Source organism: Carettochelys insculpta, chromosome 6 (genome assembly GCF_033958435.1).
Source record: "Carettochelys insculpta isolate YL-2023 chromosome 6, ASM3395843v1, whole genome shotgun sequence".
NCBI lineage: Eukaryota > Metazoa > Chordata > Testudines > Carettochelyidae > Carettochelys > Carettochelys insculpta.
In genome coordinates this window covers 74,047,050-74,071,763 of record NC_134142.1, presented here as the reverse complement: position 1 = coordinate 74,071,763, position 24,714 = coordinate 74,047,050, and the positions used below count along the sequence as shown (strand labels likewise).

General features: G+C 43.6%; 1 protein-coding gene across 4 annotated transcripts in view; it reads left to right on the top strand.

The window, feature by feature from the left end:
• The window catches only part of BMAL1 (basic helix-loop-helix ARNT like 1), a 133,150-nt gene that overhangs the window by 96,897 nt on the left and 11,539 nt on the right, over positions 1 to 24,714 (top strand). For all 4 annotated transcript variants that reach the window (XM_074997338.1, XM_074997337.1, XM_074997340.1 and 1 more), the window contains 7 exons: positions 130 to 279; positions 1,631 to 1,877; positions 7,235 to 7,341; positions 7,750 to 7,900; positions 9,207 to 9,295; positions 12,959 to 13,067; positions 21,716 to 21,809. In XM_074997338.1, the coding sequence (XP_074853439.1) occupies positions 130 to 279; positions 1,631 to 1,877; positions 7,235 to 7,341; positions 7,750 to 7,900; positions 9,207 to 9,295; positions 12,959 to 13,067; positions 21,716 to 21,809 (947 nt within the window). The remainder of the gene's footprint in view (positions 1 to 129; positions 280 to 1,630; positions 1,878 to 7,234; positions 7,342 to 7,749; positions 7,901 to 9,206; positions 9,296 to 12,958; positions 13,068 to 21,715; positions 21,810 to 24,714) is intronic.

Here is a 24,714-nt window from a genome sequence, read left to right as displayed (position 1 = left end):
AAGAAGTTAATATAAGTTTGCTGACCCCATTATTCTCCCCTCAAAGACATACTGGCAGAGTTGAGAATATAGTTTAATTAATTTCAATACAGACAGTGTTTACTGAGTTTAATGTTCTGTTTCATGCAGCTGGACTTCCAGTTAAAACAGATATAACACCTGGGCCATCACGACTTTGTTCTGGGGCAAGGCGTTCCTTTTTTTGTAGGATGAAGTGCAACAGACCTTCAGTGAAAGTCGAAGATAAAGACTTTCCTTCTACCTGTTCAAAGAAAAAAGGTAGTATTTGTACATTTTTTCAAATATCATTGAGATTTTGCAGTTAGTTTTTCTGTACTGTTGCTGTATGAAACACCTTACCAGAACAAAAAGAGCAACTGTCAGATTCAAAATAGAATAACCTTCAGGAATAGAACTGCTTTATTTGCAGAGCGTTCATCAGTGTTATGACTGTGTAAAGGTTTGTTGTTTGTTTTTTTTCTCTTTATAGTTCTTTAAAAGTAGATGTCATAATAAAGTTACATTTTTGAAAAAGAAATCATAATTAGTGGATAAGGCAAAATTCTGCTGTAGTTGAAAATGCTGGTAGCTGCGTGCATTTATTTGGGAGATATGAATTTGATTGTAAACCCTAAGTTTCAAAGTTAATGGTTCATAAGTATCTAGTTACTAGATTCACAAAGGTACTTACGTGCCTAATTGTCTAATTATGTCACCTAATTGAGTGCCTATGTCCAACATTTAGATTTCGCTGACATTCTCAAAACCACTATTTAGCAGCTGCCCTAATGCTATAGGCATCTAAAGTCCCCATGGCAACCAAGTTTCCTTTGACTTTGTTCCAAGCTGCCTAAGTCCTGATGCTGCCCAACTGCTTACAGACTGGTTAGAGACCTCATTTATGCCTAAGCCTTGGAGGCGTTCTCAGACTAAGTGTTTCCCTGGCCAACACTGCACAAGGACCCAAACCAATCGAAATGCTCCCAGCCTCACACTTACTTTCCTTTGGCAAGATCAAGCGATGGGCCAATGTCAAAAATCAGAAGTAGAACCCATTATATCTTTTTACTCTCTGGTATGCACTGATAATTTTATGAATATAATCTCCAACTAAATGCATCATATGAAATTATTCAGTATATCTAGGATATGACAATATTAATTTTTTCTCGAGCAAAAGGTAACAGACACTCTTTTCAATTAACAACCTAGTTGCAGAATGCCGGTATATATTCTGAAGGACATTGCCATGGTATTTTATTTTAATTGAAACCTCTTTTCTGTTATTTTGTAAACTCTGCAAATTTAAAACTGAATTTTTTTAGTCCATAATTTGTGACTCCGCACGCTGATTTGTTTTGTCTAAGAATAAGAATTATAATAAAAATTATTAATATGTTCACAGTGTGACTAGCTAAAATTGTAACTTTGTCATTTGTGAGAAAATGCAAAACCAATATTGACTGCAATTGTTGAACTGTCGTAACAGGTTTCAATATTAGCAGATAAATATTTGACTTTTCTCCACTATACACTGTGCATAAATATACCTCTTCTGTAATAGTTCATGAGTATGCAGGGTCAAATTTATTTGAAGGCAGGCTGATGATGTTAACATTCTCTTTTATAGCAGATCGCAAAAGTTTTTGCACAATTCATAGCACAGGATATTTAAAAAGCTGGCCACCAACAAAAATGGGACTAGATGAAGATAATGAGCCAGATAATGAAGGCTGTAATTTAAGCTGTCTTGTTGCAATTGGACGGTTGCATCCTCACGTTGTTCCTCAACCAGTCAATGGTGAGATCCGGGTTAAACCTACAGAGTATGTCTCTCGATATGCGATAGATGGAAAGTTTGTTTTTGTGGATCAAAGGTAAGAATTGTAATTGTCTTGGTCGTTGGAATAGTCTTATCATGCTGATACTTGTTACAATAGCTTGGTGAATTATTTGTTCAAGAGATCCGTTGTACCATTATAGAAGTTGTAAATCATAACTTTTCTGTTGTTCTTTATAAATAGTGCTAATAACAAACTACATTTGTGTAAAATATAATACTAGTGGGATTGCATTATAATATGTATGCCTTCATATTGTATGCTGTGGCCTCATCAGCAAGTCTAATGAAGCAATATTATCTGTACATTTTAAAAACAAAATAATACAAAGTTTGGAAACTTTGGACAAGGACAGAGCAAAAGAATTTCTTCATCGAGTGATTGCTCATGTGCACTCCAAGTTTCGTGTGCGCCACCCAGTTGCTGGAAGCTTTTTGCCCTAGCCAGCAGCCATAGGGTCAGTGCAGCACCCCCTGGAGTGGTGCCAATATGGCAACCAATATATACACCCTCCAACCCACCCCCCACTCAGTTCCTTCTCACTGTGCTGTCAGTTGCTGGAGCTCTCTTCTCGTTGGCTGGTAGCCATTACCTGTAGTTTAGGTTGTAGTAATTAGTGTAAATAGTTGTAAATAGTTTTAGATAGCTGTAATTAGCTGTAAATAGTTAGTATTCAATTGTTAGAGAGCTGGGCGGGACTTCTACCCCTCTGAGCACTTTGGTACTGGTGGATGCCCAGCTCTGCAGGTTTTAAGACCTGTTCAAAATACAGCAAAACAAACACCCAAAAGTGACTCCCATAGAACTTGGTTAAGTTGCTTTGGTGAGGGGCATTGTGGGGAACGTTGCTCCATCTGCAAGCCTTTCAAACAGGACTGTCAAACGCAGAGCACACCGCTTAAAAGTCTTGCTCATGGAAGTGGCCTTGTAGCCAGATGTGTCTCCAGTGGGAGCTCAGAGCAGTGTATCTTTGGTGCAGAGTGCTCTGGCACCATCAGTGCCATCAGAGAGCTCCTGGCACTGGGAACGGATAGCAGCACCCAGCGTTCCAAGATGGCATAGGAGCCACTCCCCGGTGCCTCATAAGACAAAGAGGCATGATCGGGGCAGGTCCCCAGAGAGAGCGAAACACTGGGAATCCTCCAAGGCATCTGCCAGGTTGTGCCATGAACCGAGTCATGAAGTGCAGGCATTGACACTGGTGTGAGGTGGGAGCCCACACTTTCTGAGGTTGCCCTTACCACTGGAGGCTTTTAGCATGGCACAGGGCCTTCTACAAATTACACTGCCAGGCCCAGCACTGCTGGAGGAGACTGCATCACCGCCTGACACGCTATTCAAGGTGCAGGCGCCAGCATAAGGCACCGTGAAAGCACCTCCATTCACAGTGCCAACATCATTCCTGGTGCTGGACCAACTTCAACAAGCCAGACTGCCGGTGCTGTCCCGCTTAGTTTGTCTTACCAAATGGCACAAGGACACCAGCAAGAGTCCAGGCAGGCTCCAGATCCTATGGCACTGCCTTGGTCGTCAGTGTCCGAATTGGCATCGGAGTTGGACTCATATTACTCCAGCTCAGTGGACATAAAGACATTGCACCATAGCTGTCATAGGCACCGGAGCCGACATTCTGCAGATGATAGGTCAGAGACGTCCTCACAAGGGGCACTGCAGTGGGCCTTCTGGACCCTGTGGGCGTTCCGTGAAACACAGGGGCAAGCCACAGGACTTGCATCCAGGGTGCTTGGCCCTCCCCAGGTGCTGCATTTGGTGCTGTCGACTTCCCAGCGGCTCTCCTCCTGGAGAGTGGCCTGTATCAAGGAATGCTATAAGCTGGCAGGGCTCCCCCTCCCACAATCAGAGCTCACTCTACCAGAGTGCAAGGTTCCTCAGTGGCATATTTGGCCCAGGTTCCTCTCCAGGACATCTGCAGGGCAGCCACCTGGTCCTCCATCCACATGTTTACAGCCCATTACTTGCTAATGCAGCATGCTAGGTGTGATACTGCAGTAGGCAGGTCTGTCTTACATGCCATCCGGAGGTTCGACCCTGCCTCCTGGGCATTGGCTTGTAGTCACCCAACTTGGAATGCACATGAGCAATCACTCGAAGAACAGACAGTTACCTGTTCTGTAACTGGTGTTCTTCGAGATGTGCTGCTCATGTCCATTCCAAAACCCTCCAGCCTTCCCCACTGTCAGAGTAGCTGGCAAGAAGGAACTGAGCGGGGAGTGGGGCAGGCTGTGCATATATTGGTTGCCATATTGGTGCCACTCCAGGGGTTGCCTCACCGACTCTTTGGCTACTTGGCTAGGGCAAAATCTTCTGGCAGCTTCCAGCAACTGGGCATGTGCCAGCACACAATCAACTTGGAATGAACATGAGCAACACATCTCGAAGAACACCAGTTATGAAACAGGTAACTGTTTTCTGTTTAATCAGGCTGCAGGAAGCAACAAAGGTTCCCTATAATTTTTATCATTCATGGCCCGAATAGTAACAGAGAGGAAGCTGTGCTAGTCTATACACTATCAAAACAAAAAGCAGTCAAGTAGCACTTTAAAGACTAGCAAAATAGTTTATTAGGTGAGCTTTCGTGGGACAGACCCACTTCTTCAGACCATAGCCAGACCAGAACAGACTCAATATTTAAGACACAGAGAACCAAAAACAGTGAGCAAGGAGGACAAATCAGAAAAGGATAATCAAGGTGAGCAAATCAGAGAGTGGAGGGGTGGGGGAAGGAGAAGAATTAGATTGAGCCAAGTATGCAGACGAGCCCCTATAGTGACTTGTGGATCCGCTCCATGATTTTTCTGGGGACTTGAGGTAAGGCTGACCAGTCTATAGTTGCCTGGATTGTCTGTTTTTCTTTTTTAAAGATGAGAAGTATATTTGCCCTTTTTCAGTCATGTGGGACCTCTCCTGATCTACACAAATTTTCCAAGATAACGTCCAAAGGCTCTGCAATGACATTTGCCAATTCCCTCAGTACCCTTGGATGCATTAAATCCTGACCCATGGAATTGTGTATGTCTAGCTTTTCTAAATAGCCCTTAACCTGTTCTTTCCACACTGTGGTCTGCCCATCTCTTTCCCATACTGCATTGTCTGGTGCTATAGTCTGGGAGATGACTTTATCCATGAAGCCCGAGACAACAAAAGCATTGACTACTTCAGCTTTTCCACCATCATCTGTCACCAGGTTACCTCCCTCATCCAGTAATGGCCCCATACCCTCTCTGATCACTCTCTTCTTGTTAACATCTCCTGTATCTCACAATTTAGCTACACTATGTAAAGGCTTAATTTGCTCGTTTCTAGATGCATCATGTATTTCCTCTCCCTGTCTTATTTTCCTCCTCCTTTCATGTGGCAACTAACTCAGAATCTGAGGAAGAAAGTGACCTCCGCATATCCCACTTCATCTTAGCTTTCTGATGTGTGGTTAATTTAATGTACAGTCCCCTGGAAAGGGACTTGCTTTTTCCAATATGCAAAGATGGAAGAGATAGAAGGGGTTCACTAGCATATAGAAACACATGCAAATCTAGAAGAAACATCAGTGATGTGTTTTTTGTTCTGTTTCTCTTGCTCATAATTGAGTTGCTTTATTATCATGCCTGTAGCTCAACTGAAAATGGTTGGCACAGCTTCTCATTTTCCAGAGTAATCTACAGTACAGCTACTAAAGCAAATTACATCAAGTGACCTACCAATGTAAAACTATTTGTGAACAAGTAGTTTCCATGCTAATGCAAGGAAGTAAGTAATGCAAGGTATGCATTCAGTTGTCTGTGTTGAAAGGAGTGCTGTAATGTAGAATTTCTAAAGCAAACCATAGAAAAATTAGAGGATTATCTTTGAAATTGCTGTGTATTCTTGTTAAGCACAAGCTAAATCAGAATGAGAGTGCCCAACACATTGCAAGATTCAGCCGTTAATCAGTAGTCTTGTGACATTCAGGAGTCTGTTATTCTGCACAAGCATAGAGCGTTTTTTTTAAAAAAAAAACAAACGTTCCATCATGCTTTAAGGTTTATGTGGATGCATTGTCTCCAAGCTTAGTGAATAGGTAAATGGCCAAATATTTGTTATTGGAATATCAAACCCACAAATCTCTGAGAATTCCTCCAACCACTCAGAGATCCTGGAACTTTAATACTGAAGTTTTCTTATGCAGTAAAAATGGGACAGCTTTGAAGAAAATATTCTGGTGAAACAAAAGCCATATATAATCTCTCATGTTTTTATATGCCTGTCTTATTATAGTGGCACTAAAGATATACAGGCAGGTATCTCAGTGCTAAATCAGTAAAATGTATTCATCCTATCTCCTTTACTTTTCAGGTTTTGTTTTCATTTTCAATCATCTTTTGCTCCTCTTTCAGGAAACACTCCTATCTGAAATACTAACAGAGAGGTAGCCTAGTTAGTCTGTATTCCAACTAAACAAAGCAGCAGAAGTGTAGCACTTTAAAGACTAACAAAATGATTTATTTGGTGATGAATGTAATAATTCTCAGGTCTTCAGAATCTGTGTCCTGCAACATAAAGAATTTAACGAATTAGAGCTTGAGATTTCTGAGTTAGAGTACATATTCAAATTCGACACATTAACACCTGGCATGAACAGAAACATCAGCTACCTCACACATTAAAAGGACTATCAAAACAAAAAGCAGTCAAGTAGCACTTTAAAGACTAGCAAAATAGTTTATTAGGTGAGCTTTCATAGGACAGACCCACTTCTTCAGACCAAGGACTGCTTCCCTTCCTTTGATGCTCATAATTATCTCAGACAGGACAATTAACATCCCCCCACCTCTCACCCCTTTTCTTCTATTTGATTTGTCAGTTTTTGTTGCATTTCTTTTTTCTTTTTGGTCCTCTGTACTTATATATGGCAGTCTGTACTGGAAATGAAATTGATCTGAAGAAACGGGTCTGTCCCATGAAAGCTCATCACTGAATAAATCATGTTGTTAGTCTTTAAGGTGCTACATTTCTGTCTGAAATACTGACATTCACAAAGGCAGGCTTTTATAACACAACAGGATCCTGGACAGAAAAAGGAAGAAAACAGATTTGAAAATGTTTGAAACTTTAATGCTCTTTGTTAAAATATTGTTTTCAGTGTTGTAACTGTGTCAATCCAAGCAAATGAGGGACCAGGTGGGTGAGATAATGTCTTTGGTTGGACCTACTTCTCTCGATGAAAGAGAATACTCTGAACTACATAATACCTTTCTTCAGATTTGTACCTGAAGAAGAGCTCTGCGTAGCTTGAAAGCTTGTCTCTCTCACATAAAGAAGTTGGTCTGATGCAAGATACTGTCTCAGTGAGCTTGAATATTTCATTACTGCTAACAGAAAACTTTTGTTTTGTTTAGAGCAACGGCCATTCTGGCATACTTACCACAGGAACTTCTAGGCACTTCATGTTATGAGTATTTTCATCAAGATGATATAGTACATCTTGCAGAATGTCATAGACAAGGTAAAATGATTTATAATTCAGTTCTAAGCATGAGATTTTGATTTCAACAAGTCAAAACAGTCAAAATACGTATTTGTCTCCCTGATGTTTCACACAAAAAATACAAGTTAAAGGAATAAGGTCTTATTTTCAAGTTGTCAAACATTACATTTTTCTTGCATTGAAAGGATTCTGTTTGATATGCACTGAATAGTGTAAATATCCTGAGCTAAAATTAAATTATTATGAGTCTCTTAATTTGCAGCTCAGGTGCAGAGATTTTTAAAAAGTTCTAAAAATAGAACCATTATCTGTACCACAAAAAAACCCAGAACCATGAAACTGGGAGGACCTGCATCAAATCTCTACTCTTCAAGTACAGTGTGTGCTGAAAAACTAGGTTTGTAACTTATATTTCTCTATTTTTAGTTTTACAGACAAGAGACAAAATTACAACTAATTGTTACAAGTTTAAAATAAAGGATGGCTCTTTTATTACCTTGAGGAGTCGCTGGTTCAGTTTCATGAACCCTTGGACCAAAGAAGTAGAGTACATCGTCTCAACAAATACAGTTGTTTCGTAAGTATTTTCTTCTGATAAGTGCACTTGAACATCAGGAATGTAACTCTGCTTCAACTATAAGATCAGGGGAATTGCTCTAAAAATGTGTACACATAGTATATTACATTATGCCTATGAGCTTAACAATGGTTAGTCTTACAACAAGAGGAATGAAATCTAGACATTAGCTGATCTTTTATTACAGTTCGTTGAAATCTAAATAATAGATTTATAGAGTAAGACACTGGACCCCTAAGCTTTTCATCGACTGTACCATAGCCAGTGGGACTTGTGGCGTTGCCAAGCTGCTGGGCAAGGTGAGTGGCCGGAGGGATGGCCTGCTCAGCACCCCAGGAAGGTGGGAGGGGGGAGGCTGAAGAAGTTAGTCCTTAGCGCTGCCCCAATCATGGCGTTCCTCCCTCCCATCGTCCCCAGCCCTCTGTGCTTCCCAGAGCATGCCAGGTGTCTTGCCTTACCCCATGGAGCTTCTGGTTTCTTCTTTGGAATTCTGTGAGGATGCAGCAGTTTGTCCTGTACAATGAATTGTCTGATTAGATTTTGGATCATTTGCTCCCTCCTGTTAGGAGAAAAGCAGTGTAGGCTTAATAACGCATGCTTGATGAGTCATAAGGGTTTTTGTTTTTCTTTTAGGATTGTTTTGAGTATATTGTGCAGCTGTTTCTGCTTAATGGCTACTTGTACACGAGAAGCCTCTGTTGACTGAAGTCACTGTTGGGATTTCCCGGTAAAACTTCTGTTGACAGATTGCATCCACACATAAAAGCAGATTGAAAGAGCAATACACTTTGTCAACAGAGAGTAGCCAGACTGCCTGGCCCTTTCTCGACAGAACGGCTGACTGGAAGCTCTGCAAACGGCTGCCCAGTGGACTGGAAGCTCTGTCTGTTGACAAAACGGCCCCAAAGTGTCTACACAGCTGTTTTATTGACAGGAAACGACCAAAGAGGTGTTATACCTGAACAGGGAGAGATATAATGCTGCCTGTGGATGTGCCGAGTTTTGTCAACAAACTGTTGACAAAGCTCATAATGCAAGTAGACACTCCGTGGTTTTTCCTGGCAAAAGTCCAGTTTTGCCTGGAAAACCCTTTCTTGTAGACATAGCCGTCAAGTCCTACAACCCTCTTATTGATTTTTATGGTTCTAGTATATGTGTCATTCATTATGGTTGCTTCCACGGTGATGACTAAACTTGTCTTATAAATCACAAACATTGAAACTCTTCCCCCTTGTAACATGCTATATACATTTACCACTTACAGATATTTGATCATTGTTTTTCCCTGTTGATTTAAAACCCTCAGCACCAATGTACTTGATGGTGGAGATGCAGCTTTTCTGCAGCTTGCAGCTTCTCCGCAGAGCATGGACAGTGTACTTCAGGCTGGAGAAGGTAACTACAGAATAATTAGAAACTTGCACTTGCTAGACAATCATTGGGTGACTTTCGTGGGTTACTGAATTAAGCCTGTATGCTCCAGTTTTGTTTCTCTCATCCATCCTAGATTATTAATCACTTGGAAGATGCTAGGTGTACGTGGCGCTTAAAATACTTGAATTCCAGCAAGATCTCTGCCCCAAATAGGTTAAATTTAATTTAGATAGAAACAATACAAATAACAGTAGAGGGCTGAAGTACTGGAGTAAGAGCATGCTTTCCTATGGATCAATTCTGGACAGCTATAAGGAGAGATTTGGAGGAGAGAATAGGTGTTTGCTCCATGAGGAGAGTTCCAGGTGAAGGTTGATTGTGGGTTGTGTATTTTTTAAGACACCTGTTCTGCTTCTGAGCTTGGATTGTACCAAAGGAGCACTTAGTGCAACTCATCTTTATACTTAGCATTACTAATCCTATCTGTAAGATTCCCCCATCCCCCCTGCCACCCCATCTAGATGTATCTTACTGCTTGTCCAGTCCCAGATGCGAAAGCTGCTCTAATGTGTGTTAGGTGCCTGCCAACTGTCCCAATTGGTTATTAAGGCAGTTAGTAATCTGCCATACATACACAGAATCATAGAATCCTAGGGCTGGAAGGGACCTCAGGAGGTCATCTCGTCCAGCCCCCTGCTTCAAGCAGGATCACCTCCAACTAAATCATCCCAGCCAGGACCTTGTCAAGCCAGGACTTAAAAATCTCCAGGAATGGAGAATCCACCACCTCTCTAGGCAACTCATTCCAGTGCTTCACCACCCTCCTGGTGAAGTAGTTTAAGCTAATATCCAACCTGCACCTCTCCCACTTTAATTTCAGACCATTGCTCCTCATTCTGCCATCTCTCACCACTGAGAACAGTTTCTCACCCTCCTCTTTAGGAAGTTGAAGACTGCTGTTAAATCACCCATCAGTTTTCTCTTCTGTGAACTAAATAAGCCCAAATCCCTCAGCCTCTCCTCATAGGTCATGTGCTCGAGACCCTTAATCATTTTTGTTGCCCTCTGCTGAATCTTCTCCAGCAAATCCACATCCTTTTTATACTGGTGGGCCCAAAACTGGACCCAGTATTCCAGATATGGCCTCACCAGTCGAATAGAGGGGAACAACCACTTCTCTAGATCTGCTTGAAATGCTCCTCCTAATGCACCCTAGTATGCCATTCGCCTTCTTGGCTACAAGGGCACACTGTTTACTCATATCCACCCTTTCACCCACCGTAACCCCTAGGTCCCTTTCTGCTGTACTGCTGCTGAGCCAGTTGGTCCCCAGCCTACAACAGTGCTTGGGATTCTTCTGCCCCAGGTGCAGGAATCTATACTTCTCCTTGTTGAACCGAATCAGATTTCTTTTGGCCCAGTCCTCCAATTTATCCAGGTCACTCTGGATTCTCTCTCTACCTTCCAACATATCTGCCTCTTCCTCTAGCTTTGTGTCATCCACAGACTTGCTGAGGGTGCAATCCAGTCCCTCATCCAGGTCATTAATAAAGATTAATACAAGATACCATGGTCATTTCATTGGCCACTCCTACATTGGCTGCGGGGATGGGAGGCATACTGCTACTCTGTAGGCCACATGGATCCCACTGTTCTGTGGAAATCCTGTAATAGCCAGCTTAGTACAATTTTATACTAAATAGAGTTGCAGAAATCTGCTCCAAAGTCCTGAAAATTAAATCAAGAATAGGGACATTGATCATGAAGGAGAGTGGACTCATCAAGAGTGTATGACCTGTAAGATGGTGTGGAGAAGAAAAGAATGCGAGATGTAGGCATCACAATTAGTTCTGTCTGCATTTAGTGTGTAGTGTTTGGGGTCTTTGAAGAGGAACTTTGGTACATAGAAGGCTATTATTTAAAAATTTGTGATAAAATTTATTTTTCTTCTTTTGTTAGAAAAATATCCAATTAGAAAACACGTAGCAAAATATTTCACATAGAAGAAGTTGAGGTGTCTGTAGCGTGCATTTTATGGGTTTGGTTTTGGGCCAGCAGTTGTTTGTGCATTGACCTGGCACGCAGTGTCGTAGCATCACTCAAGGTTAACCAAACCTGGCCCATCATCATCATGGTCGGGTAGCCAAGTCAAATCTAGGTGAGTGGCATTGGGGTCTCAGTGCTGCTCCGAATTTGTGTCATCAGGAGTACAGAGAATGACTTGCCTACATCACCTGTGTCCAGATCCCATCCATCTGGCATTGTGCCAGGCCTGAAACAACTCATCAGGCCAAGATCCTGAGGGTAGATGCAGCATTAGGGACATCCCTGCTGGCAGTGGGCCTGGAGCATGAGGAGAGGCTGGACTAGGAGTGGACCCCTGGCTGCAGGCAGGACAAAGCTCCCAGTCCTCATGGGGAGGGTAGTGGCCCCATAGTTTTTGGCTCTCTGTGTTCTACGAGCCCTCAACTAAGTTGATATGTTTGTGAGGCTGACTTCAAAGATCTGATCTTTCCGGGTGCTGAGCTTCCCTGATTCCCACTGACATCAACCCAAAGGGGTCCTGGGTAAGTTGCTCGGTCTAATTGGCTGCGTCTACACTAGCAAGTTCTTTCAGAAAATCAGGCCCTTTTTCAAAAACACACACAGCGCGTCCACACACAAAATGTGCTCTTTTAATCCAAAATGGAAAAAATGCAGCTCTTCTTCAGAAGCCCTCTTCCACTCCCAGCTCAGGAAGAGCACCTCCTTTTGAAAGCATCTTACAAAACAATGCATGTGTAGGTGCCCTGCAGTTTTTTTTTTTTGTTTTTTTTTTTAAAAAACGGACCTCATGGTGCCGGATGTTTCAGTCCCTGGCCTGTTCTTTCAAAAGAATGGGGGCTTTGTTAATGCTTTGTGAAGAGAGGCTCGATCTTTCGATCTGCTTTTTTGTGTGTGGATGCTCCCTTTTGAAAGACGATCTTCTGGAAGATCGTCTTTTGAAAGATTGCTATAGTGTAGATGCGGCCATTATGAATTGTTAACACAAAAGTCCATTAACAATTGCATCCAGGTGATACTCTGTCATTTCCTTATTATTTTATGTGAAGCCCTTCCTCTACTTTCTTCTTAGTGCCCTGGAATGGAGCAAACTCTTCCTGGCTTCCCCAAAAATGCTGTTCAATTGCAAAGTCTGTATTAGAATAAAAAAGAGCAATTTTAAATCACTTTTTACTTCGTTGTCAGACATTTGCAGTGACCCAAATGGGCTTGATTTAAATATTTAGCAGGTAACTTTGAATTATTCCCTGGTGGTGGTGGTGTTCTGCTGCTAAATGCTGACATATTAATATGCTGCTCACTGTGTTTAGGGAAACCATCCTCCCTGAGTGTATATAAATAGCAGATCAGCAACTAATAATATTAAGTATTCAGCATTAACAGTTTGGGCAAGGTGCACCCAGCTGGACTGGGTCATCTCACTCATTCAACAAGAACTTGGTTCTCATAGATGAGTCATTAGATATATAAGACCTGATTCTGAGCTGCTTTTTCCAAGAGGCACATTCTAGCTGGGCCTAGACACCCATAATCAAGTTAGAGCAGCCTTGGAGCTTCCTTTCTTCCCCTACCCTTTAAAAACCTTGCATAATCTGTGCCTTATAGTGGGTGTGATCTTACAAATATTTTTCATTGTGTTAGGTGTCCCCAAAAGGACCCATCCTACAGTTCCTGGCATTCCAGGTGGAACAAGAGCTGGGGCAGGTAAAATAGGCAGAATGATTGCTGAGGAAATCATGGAGATTCATAGGTGAGAGAAACTGGTGTTATGCTCTAATTTAGTAGATAACTTTTTGTAAAGGGAAAAGTAAGAAATGTGCTACCCTTTTTATTTCCATAAGCATCAGTATTACTATGCAGTTGTAGTGTAGTAGGTATTTTCCATTACAGTGAAATCGTATCTGTACTAAGATCTGTACTGACATGATCAAGACAGAAATGACAGCACCAGTGAGAAATACTTTATTTCTTCTTATGGTTTATATTTTCCTGTTGTAATAATCTGATCACTAGTCAGTGAAATCAGATACCTTAATAATGTTGGAAGAGGCAGAAGGAGAGCAGCTAACAGTGAAAGAAGTTAGCTCTGGAGAGAGATCAATGAAGAAAATAGTCTGGGGGAAAAAAGTGAAGTTTCACAGGAATAAACAGGATGCCCCCTGAATGCCAAAGAATGCTTACTAGGTACAAAGTTAAGATTAATAGCACTTCTTGTTCTTCTATAGGTTACTTAAGACCAAATGCAAGTATAAGATGTAAGTTACACAGGGCACTCAAATACAGGACGCTGCTGGGAATTGGGAGAGCTGGAAGGTTGTCTGTGCAGGGGGGAAAGTGGTGCCCCACAGCTGCGCTCTGGGGAGAAGGGGATGTTGGTGTCTTGAGACTATAGGGACAGAGTCATGTGTCCGTCATCGTCCCCCGGCCTCCCGCCCCACCCCCCCCGCAAGATGTGTCCAGTTGGCACATGTGACACATCGAGACTGAGTCACCCAATGAAAGCATAACAAAGAAACAGGAATTGAGTTGTCCTAGGAGTTGCTTTCACTTTGTACCCTTAGGAAAATGTTTTTGTTGTCTGTGTTGTTACAGACATACTAGCTGACAGGTTTTTTAAACAAATTTTCAAAATTATTGAAACTGATATGATTATGTTGTGCTATTTGGACAAAATATGTAGCATTTTAAGGTGTGCTCAGCTCCATTTTAATTTTTGGTGCAGAATTCCCCCCGGAATACATGCATGGAGAGAGAGTGCCTGAAAATGGGATTCACAGAAGCCAGCATGCTCAACAGGAGGCCACTTAATTTAAGTAGTAAAAAATGCTGAGGAGAAGGTTGTGGCCTAAGTTCAATTTTGTGAACATTAGTGGTGTCTAAATGTTGAATATAAGTACCAGAGGTTCAGTTAGATATCAAAACTTCTTGTGCAGCACTCAGTGATTTGATTGAGATCACACAGTCTGTGGCAGAGAAGGTTGACCACTTCCTCTAAGAATCTGTCCTTCTCCATTCTGTTCATGCAGGCAACACCAGCTGGCAGCAAAATGGACAAACATTCTTGGAACTATGGATAGCATTTTTGCTCTTCATTAACATTCCCACTTTGTTTGAATGTCAGTACTAAATATTACCAGTAGATGCCCACTGGTGTCTCACAAGCCATGCCATATTTCATATGGCTTGTTCGTGAATTGGTAGTGGCTGGGAGGTCAGAAATCATGGTGGGCTGAATGACACCCAGTGTCTCGTGGCAATCAATTTAAAAGAGAAATGGTGTCCCTGTGGGCGCTCCACCTAGGTATTACAGTACTGATGTGCCCTGGTCAGAGATGTAGGGTAGCTGTTCCCTCGGTTGGCTGCAGGCACATGGCACCAGATGTATGTTGAGCCCAATGGCTACTATGTACGCGCAGCCTGCCAACCACTCTGTTCCCTCTCTGCCACTGTTGGCACTTGTGGGAACCCACACCATTCCCTTTGATTAAGATTTCCTCACTGTTAGTTTATTAGTTTAAATAGTTTAGTTAGCTAGTGTTCTTGTTATTCTACAGTTTAATTTTTTTTCCTTCCAAGTTTATTTTTCAGCACCATGCCTGGATCACCAGGTTTTAAATGGTGCATGACATGCAGAATGTCCATTCCAGTTTCTGATGGACATTCTCAATGTCTGAGGTGCTTGGGTGAAGGACACTATACCTCTAAGTGTCCCCACTATAGGAAGATCATGGCCAGAATGCGGAAGGCCAGGGAGTTTCAACTGAAGATTTTCCTCATTGAGAAGTCTGTGAGGCTGGTATCAGATGCTGAGCATTCCTCTCCACATCTAGAGCCTTATCCTATGGCTACATCAGAACTGTTGATACCACTTAACATGTCTACACCACCAGTTGTGAGTTCCCCAGTGACCAAGAAAAGGTCATTAGACTCACAGGACAAATTGACTCATAAGAAGCAGTCCCTTAAAGATAAATCTATTCTGGCACCGGTATCTAAGATATTACTGGACCATGAAGTTCCAGGCATCTCTGACACTAAGGTGGCCCGAGGACCTACAGCCCATGCTCAGCTGGCTCTAAGCATTCAGCACACAAAAAGTTGAAATTGGTATCTCTCACACCACCTAAGACACCTTCAGCACTGTCTACAACTGTTTTGGCGCCAAGCAAGCAGTTGGCATCTCCTCCCAGATGTTCCTATGCTGCCTCCATCAGCACCAAAACCACAGAGCAGGTCATCTGCTTGAAAATCGAACACCACACCAATGGCTGACAAAAAGATGGCACCAACATCAGTACCTTCCAATACACCAATGGGCATCCCACCAATTATTATACCATTCTCTAATGCAGATGACCTGTTAGTAGCCTCGATACCGGGCACCTATTTATTCAGTACCAGTGACATGCCGTTTACTCCTCGCCTCAGTTTCCTGGCTTCACCCTTGGAGTTGCAATCTCCTGTGGATTCTTATGATGAGGATAGTGTTGTGGCCTGCGACACCCCCGGCCACTCCTCCCTGAAAGCATCAGTCTCTCCCCTTGTGGCAGGCTCATCAGCAATTGGTAACATGCCATCTGCCTCTATCTCCTCCTAAATAGCCATACTGGGACCTCTGGGCACCATATAGAGTGCAACAACCTCACGCTCTTCCTCCATGTCTCCATTGCCCAGGCCTTCCTCGTGTCCTATGTCTCCCCATCTGGATGTAGAGGAGGGCTCTAATAAAGCAGCAGAGGAATCTATGCCAGACTCTCCATTATCACAGCACATATCATCTTCCCCTGATTATATTACAATGCCACCTGCACCAACCACAGGGGATGACTTCATGTCATTTCAGAAGCTCTTCAGAAGGGTCATGGATACACTTGAGCTCTCACTAAGGAACCTACCTCAGACCCACCATACTCTAAAAGACATCCCCTGCAATATGGGTCCATACCTCAGTGGGACATCCCCACAGTAGCTAATTGTCCAGATAGGGGAACACCTGTCACGAGCTGGAGGGTTGGCAGTGGTTTGGAGAATGGGACTCCCATACACACCTCCTGCTCCCAGGTCCACCAGTCCAGGGAACAGAGTAAGTCCTGGGGAACTAGAGGACAGCAGCAATGACTGCCATACACTTTGTGAACACCTGTGGGGCCACTGATTGCCCAAAGGAGAGAGCCGTAAATTGTTAATGGTCTCTGTCAACTGGAAAGTGCAGGAGACGCTTTGATCGAGAGCAGCATACCAGTCTCCCAGAGCCAGAGAGGGAATAATAGATACCAGTGTCACCATCTTGAACTTCCTTTTGGCTATGAAGGTGTTTAGGTCCCAGAGGTCGAGGATGGGATGGAACTCCCCCTCCCCCATCCCCACCCTTTGCCTTGGGAATCAGAAAGGAAAAGGAATAAAATCCTGTGCTGCCTGTGCTGCAACCAGTGCCTGCCAAGCCATTGGCTCTGGCTTCCCTGGTGCTGACAGAGGGTCTAGAGGAGGCCTTACCCCACTGGGGCTCAGGTCGGCTGAGTCCAGTCTCGGTGCCAGGAAAGCCCCTATAAGTGTTGAGTCCAGGGCCGGTGCGGGAGAGAAGATTGAGGTAGAGGGCGCCATGAGTGCTGAGGCTGCTGCCAAAAGCGTGGTGCTGTCGGTGCTGACCTCTGGTCAATGACACAGTGCTTCCGCGGAGACGTCGCCGAGGTATGCGCTGTCCTACTACTCAACCAGTGCCGCCTTTGGCCATGGTCTTTCCCTGTGGCCACTGCTGGTGGGGAATGTGGGGACAGAACAATAAGATCCCCGGCTGCCTTGAAAGCCTCAGGAGTGGACAGCTCTGGAGGACTCCATGCTGGGCTGGCCGCCCCACCTGAACTTTGATTTTCTTGCAGGCAACTAAATCCAGGCCCATGCCTGAGGGTGCCACATGCCCCACTGGTGGGTGCACAGAGGGCCCGTGCCAGTGGGGTGGACTGCCTCTACTAGAGTTCCTCTTCTTTTGCAGCACCAGGGGTTGAGAGTGGTGCTGGGGCCTGCACAGTGCTGGGGCTGCGCAGTGCCTGGAAGGCACAGGGAAGACCTGATGCTTCCTGTGTTGAGGCTGATGCACTCTGCTTCGATGGTGCTGGATCCAGTTCTGGTGCCGGATGCAGGGCAGACTCCATAACAATTATCTTAAGATGTAACTTACTCACGCTTGGTCCATGGCTTGAAGGACCTGCAGATCTTGCAAGCCTCAGACAAATGAGCCTCACTCAGGGCACTTGAAACAACCCGTGTGAGGATCATTACAGGGCATTAGCCGATGGCAACTCCTAGAGGGTTTGAAGCCCTGGGACCCAGGCTTCCCTTGCCACACGTGCTGAGCATGCAACACAAGGACCTTCTGGGCTTTATCTAACAACTGCTGCTACTTAACAGGACTGAGATAAGAACTATATACACAACTGCTAGAGAACACTTCCTGAGAGCAAGAGCACATTGCAATGACCTTCATGGGCAGTAAGAAGGAACTGGAGAGCTATAGAGCTGGCAGGGGTATATGTGGGCTCATATGCTGGCACCCTGCTGGCTTGACAGGTACTGCTAGGGGAAATAGGACAAGTAGAAGAAGAACTAATCAGGGTGGGATTAGGTGCAAATTGGTCTTAAATTGAAGACATGAGTAATCAATCACGGTCTAATTACTGATAAAGTCCATGCGAAAGGACTGTATAAGGAACGGTTTGAAGATCTCTCACTAGGCACTGATGATATTACTCCTTTTAGTAAGGAAACGTTTGCAATTGAAGTTGTTAGTCTCGGCAAACATTTTTTAAAGATAAAATGGAACTTCCTGAGCTACCTGTTTCTATTTTTATTTTAAGATGAACAGGCTCTTCGTATCAACCACTGGAAGATCCACAGGCACACCCATCTCCAGACAGAGGCTTTCTAAATGCATATCAGACTGTATGTGCTTGTCGCATCAAACACTAAGCAAATAACCACCTCAGACCATTCATACTCATTGTGCAAGGGCAATGGCAGCATTGAGAGCATTCTTGCATAACATCCCCACTGCTGACGTTTGCAGAGCAGCCACTTGGGCTTCTTTGCACTCCTTCACACAGCAGTATGCTGCAGAAAAATGTGCTGCTACGCGCATTCAATTTGGTCACTCTGTGCTCTTCAGCCTTTTACACCACACACCAAAACTCCCTCTGCCTTCAGTGGAAACTGCTCCATAGTCCCCTAGGTGGAGCATCCATGGGGACACTCCTTGAAGAAGAGAGTGCTACACATGTTGTGTAATAACTGACATTCTTCAAGATGGTTGTCCATGTGAGTGCGACACCATCCACCACCCTTCTTCCCCTCTGCTTCAGTTTGTCTGTTTCAGCCGGGCAGAGAAGGAATGATGGGATAGACAGACTGTGCGTGTGTCGTAGCTGTCATGCTTAGCATGCATTAGTCGCCGTGCGTCCACAGCCCACCAAGGGAACTGCTACTGTAAATCTCCAGCCGGGGTGTATTGGTACCATAATACGTAGATAGAGCACCCACAAGAACAAACAGCTCAAAGAACATCAGTTACTGCACAAGGTGCGTAACCCTGTCTTATTAGTGCTCCATAGGAGATAGTAAGTCTTCCACTCTGAGAATAATAAATTATTTTGCTCCGACATTAATTTCTGAAGTGTGAAAATTAGACTGAGACCCGTTTGAAGTGCGGGTATGTTAAGGAAGTCTGTAAAATTGTCACGGTAGGATTCCAAGTTTGTGTGTGTCTGAGTCCAGATCACGTTTGCTCAGTTAAATGTGTTTTAGAACCACCAGACCTGTCAACTCAGCTTGGTATCTGAAAGTAAATCTTGGTGTTCAGGACAGGGAGAAGACTACACAAAAGATTAAATCAAGCTTTGCAGATGCCTAAAGTTCAGGAGGCCATCTTTCCCCGGTCTAATTTATTCTACAGGCCTGTCACCAGCCTTAAATATGGGGCTAGTTTGTATGGCTGACTCCCAGCTCCCATGAAAGAGGCACCTATCATGTTTCCTGTATCCAGCTAAAATTCCCTGCACTAGCAGCTGAGGTTGTGGATGTCATGAGACCTGATCTCTCTAGTACATGGGATTTCTTGCTGCATGAACCCTCCAGTTGAAAAAAAAACCCAGAAAATCTCATTTATCCAATAAATGGTTCTGTAGCTTTAGTTTAGTTAATAACCCTGATGATACACAAGTCAGGGAAATTCCATTTCCTTCTCCCATAGCTTTGTTGATGGTGAATGCATAGGAGGACTGAAAAGTAGTGAAATATTTTTATCCCTTCAGTGACACACAAAATGAGATGATCTATTATATAGGAAAATAACATTTTTAGTAGATGCTGTTGTGACACTCCTTCCTCCATTTTTAAATTAAGCCCAATCTAAGACTGAGTAAAGAATTTAAAAGTTTGCACCTATTTTTAATAGCTGTAAAATTTATTGAAGATAATTTTAAATAGCATTTCATACTACTGTTTCTCTTACTAACAGAAACAAAATACACTCTACTATCCTTGTTTTCCTTACAGATGGAGAGAGCCCTGGTTTAGTTTCAGTGCTCTTTCACCAGCTGTTTCTGTTTTCCTGTATTGTTGGGGTGGGGGAACCTTTTTTGAGTCGGGGGCCACTGACCCACATAAAAATCAGTCAGGGGCCACATAAAAACAAACAAAAAACCTAGGCCAGATTAACTCTTCTGGAGGACCAGGGTGGGACCAAAAATAGGGGGGGTCAGTGTTCAATATGGGGAGGGGGCTGCTTGGGAGCAGGTGTGGGATTTGGGAGGAAGGGCCCAGGAGCAGGCTGGGGGGGGTGTTTGGGGCTAGGTCGGAGGGAGGGTGCAGGAATGGGTTGGGGGATCTGGGTCATAGGTAAGATGCATAAGTGGGAAGGGGCAGTGGTGGAGAGAGTTCAGGAGTGGGCTGGAGGTGAGGAGTCTGGGCAGGAGGGGGCGCAGGAGCAGGCTGGGGGGTGTTTACCTCCATGCATCAGTGTTGCCACCCGCTCCCCAGCTGGGGTAACAGCACTAGCGAAACACCTCTTCATGGAGCTTTTTCTCCTGCCACAGACATTGCCCCTGGATGCTCTGATTGGCAGGAATTGTGTCCAATCAGAGCAACACAGGGAAGTCTTCCTGCAGGCAGCACTATGCTTTTGTTCCCCTAGCCAGTGGAGGGGAAGGAGAAGCAGCAGTAGTGCGCCATTGCAGCCTGTGGTCTGGAGCTGGCCCTGGCTTGCATGATCCGGCCCTCAAGGCTTGGAGCTCCTCACCTGTTACCCCGCCATGGGCTGGTTCCCTGCACCTGCTGTACTGCCTTCTGTTCACAGCCTTCCCATTGAAACTCTGCCATGGTGAAGGAGCTTCCCACTTAAAAAAAAAAAAACTTGACCATTTTTACAAATTACCACATGGGAACTACCCCCACTCTGTTTTCTTTAATTGTATGGACAGCAGGTCTATGGCTCTCCGGCATTTCTGTTCACGTGCAAACCATTCAGTGCTAATACACCAGGCTGGGGAAATCCTGAAATGAGCAACAGTACCATGGCTTTGAAATGTCTCTTTTTACCACGTGCTCACTGCGCTATAGGATGAAAAAAAATGCTCAGTATACCTATGTCATAATAACTTATTGAAGAAAAATATTAGGATGACTTTTTTGTTAATATGTCAAAGTGTAACCCACACACCTACATGTGGTTAACTGTCCTATGTAGTGGTACCTAGACCACTTCTACAGCCTAAGTTGAAAGCCAGCTGGTCTTTAGTTCAAGCTGTGGGGGCATCTACACTGAGAGCCAGAGATCCCAGATTCAAGTCTGCCTGTAGGCAGTTACACAGGTATAAAAATGAGCTGTACCTACATGTGGTTCTTTGTTTGGACATGGTGAGCTGTACCTTCAGCTTATGTAAATATGCAAATTTACACCAGCTCAGGATCTGGCTCTGCATACTACTTAATATTTCCTACAGAGGCTGTGCAAGTAAACAGCATAAGAGAGAGCTGAAGGTTATAATCTGAGCAAATTTCCATAATGCCAAATTCAGGCACTTGATTCGCCTATGTACAGTTTATGCTGTTGAGGATAAGAATGGTAGCTGTGTTGAATTCAGGCAGATTAGCACTACAGCTCTTATACCATCAGGAAAACAGTGATCACAACGCATAAAACTGATGCTAACCACCCAAACTGTATTTTTGTGGTTAGGCTTGAGATGTTTAAGACCTTGGTATCTGAAGATTTACTTGACCGTTACTTAGTTGCTGGTAGTGAACATTCCAGAACCCACCAATATGATTCATTGATCTCCATGTGATTAGTACATTAATTGCATCGTTTTGTACTGCTGCTTTCTAACTTTGATGTAATTGGTTTGAAAGGATGAGAGGGTCGTCACCATCCAGCTGTGGTTCCAGTCCATTGAACGTTACCAGCACACCACCCCCTGATACTTCTTCTCCAGGAGGCAAAAAGGTGAGAACAATTTTGAAAAACTTTAATTACTTGTCATGTTTCATAAATCTCACCCCTCAGCTGCCTGCACCTAGGGTAGCAGAATGTAGCCTACTTGCATTTTTGAGCATTTATGCATGGCAAACAACTTCAACAGGAAAGATGGAAAGAGAGTCAGGAGACCCCTGATTGATTTGGGTATTTACCTGCTTTGTGGGAACTGAGGTTCAAATCTCTGTTCCAACTCAGGCAAAGCAGGGACTTGAATCTGGGTCTTTCACATCCCCGCTGAATGCACTAACCACAGGACTAGAGGGCATTGGGGCAGAGGGAGACGATCTCCTTTTCTGGATTTGGGATTAGCCTTTCCCAATTTCCATTTTTTAAATTACCAAATAGCGGTTAAAATGTTCCCCATCACATTGAAGTGTTCTGTTTAACCCCATACCTGCATTTTAGTTTAGGAATGATTAGAAATGAAGAATGCTTGTTTGTTTGCTTGCTAGGGTACATCTCCATTTAGCCCTACAATTAGAAGTCCTACTGTGAGCACAATATTTTAGTCTAGAATACACTGTCCGTTAATTGCAGTTAATGCATTAACTGCAGAACTGCCCAGCCCCAACCAGCTGCTGGCTGAAAAAGAGGCTGCACTCCCCCAACACATACAAACATGCAAATACATGTAATAAAAGATTTTAAGGTGAACACTGTACAGTTTGCACATTATATTGTAAATGAAAAAGTACATTTGAAAGCATAGAAAACACCAAATATTTAAATATGCTACAGTTAAGCACAACAACTATTTTAATCTTGCAGTTAACTGTTTTAATTATTTGACAGGCTTAGTTTAGAACAGTGTTGGATAGTGGACAGATGTGGTGAGAGAAAAGCAGGCCGTCCAAGAAAGTTCAGTACATAGCGATAAAGGCTGCTGAGCAGCACTCTTATAGCAAGCACATTACATCTGTGCTCCAAGATCTGTCGTTTCTTTAATTCATTTCTTCCTTTGGCTCCTCTTCTCATGCATATAGAGAAGTGCTGCTAGACTGGCTAGCACAGTTCTGCAGTAAGGGAGGACTAAATTTGGGATGATAAAACTACATGTTTACTAAAAATTGGAGACGCTGTAGTACCTGCTTACTGGTGTATATCAAATTTTATTTCAAATTTTAAATGGAATGTTTTTAATATATTTCTCATTCATTGGTTCTTTATTTGCACTATAAATGCATGTATAATAGTTTAAACTTCAGACAGGTGTCTGTTCAATCTCACTTATGGGACAGATTGTCAGTAGGCTCTTTTCACTGGTGTCTTTGAAAACAATCTCTGGAGAGATGCTCCAGAACCCTTTGCTTGCAAGGATTCCATGGTTAGCCCCCTTCTCGTTGCAACAAGAATGTGCCCCAGTATTGTTCAATATCTTTATTAATGACCTGGATGAGAGGATGGATTACACCCTCAGCAAATTTGCAGATGACATTAAGCTAGGGGATCAGGTAGATACACTGGAGGGTAGGGATAGGGTCCAGAGTGATCTAGACAAATTGGAGGATTTGATGAGGTTCAACAAGGAGAAGTGCAGAGTCCTGCACTTGGGATGGAAGAATCCCAAGCATTGTTACAGGCTGGGCACCGACTGGCTAAGCAGCAGTGCAGCAGAAAAGGACCTAGAGATTGCAGTGAATGACAGGCTGGATATGAGTCAACAGTGTGCCCTTGTAGCCAAGAAGGCTAATGGCATATTGGGGTGCATTAGGAGAAGCATTTCTAGCAGATCTATGCTTGGCCTGAATTAGGCTACATCTGGAGTATAGCGTCCAGTTCTGGGCCCCTCTATTATAGAAAGGATGTGTACGCATTGGAGAGGGTTCAGCAGAGGGCAATGAAAATGATTAAGGGGGTGGAGCACATGCGCTATGAGAGAGGCTGAGAGATTTGGGCTTATTTAGTTTGCAGAAGAGAAGATTGAGGGGTGATTTGATAGAAGCCTTCAAATTCCTGAAAGAAGGTTCTAAAGAGGATGGAGAGGGACTGCTCTTAATTGTGACAGATGGTAGAACAAGGAGCAAAGGTCTGAAGTTACAGAAGAGAGGCGTAGGTTGGATATTAGGACAAACTGTATCAGCAGGAGGGTGGTGAAGCACTTGAATGTGTGTCCCTAGACGTTTTTTAAGTCCCAGCTTGACATAGTCATGTCTGGGATGATTGAGTTGGGGTTGATCCTGCTCTGGGCAGCGGGCTGGGCTAAATGACCTCCTGCAGTCCCTTCCAGCCCTGGATTTCTATGATATAAACTTTCTCTTTACAGAATTATTTCATAAGACCAGCCATACTGGGTCAGACCCATGGTCCATCTAGCCCAGTATCTTGTCTTCTGCCAGTGGTCTGTGCTACAAGAATCACCCCAGAGGCACTGAGACCATGTACTAAGGAGAATGAAGTCTCTGTTCTGTTGCCTTGGCTAACAGCCAGCTGGCCTTTAGCTCACGTGGTAGAGCACAGGGCTTCAGCCTCTATGGTTACAGGTTCATTCCCTCTTGCTGATGACCCAGGTCCATCCATGTTACATGTGCTTCAGCAGGAATGAATGGCAAGTGATCCATCCTGTTTTCTAGTTCCATGTTTTGGCAGGCAGTGGTTTAGGGACAGTATGGGGTTGAGTCCCTGACCATCTTGCCTAATAGCCATTGCTGGCCCACAAAGTTGTGTAATTATTTTAAACCCATTTTAAGTTTTGGCCTTCTCAACATCCTCTGACAAGTTACACAGTTTAACCATGCGCTCTGTCAAGTTCTTCCCAATGTTTGTGTTAAACCTGTTGCCTGTTAATTTCAGGGGAAGTGGGTTGACCCCACATTCTTGTGTTATGCAAAGATGTAAATAATATAATATATGCCTTATTCGCTTTCTCCCATAC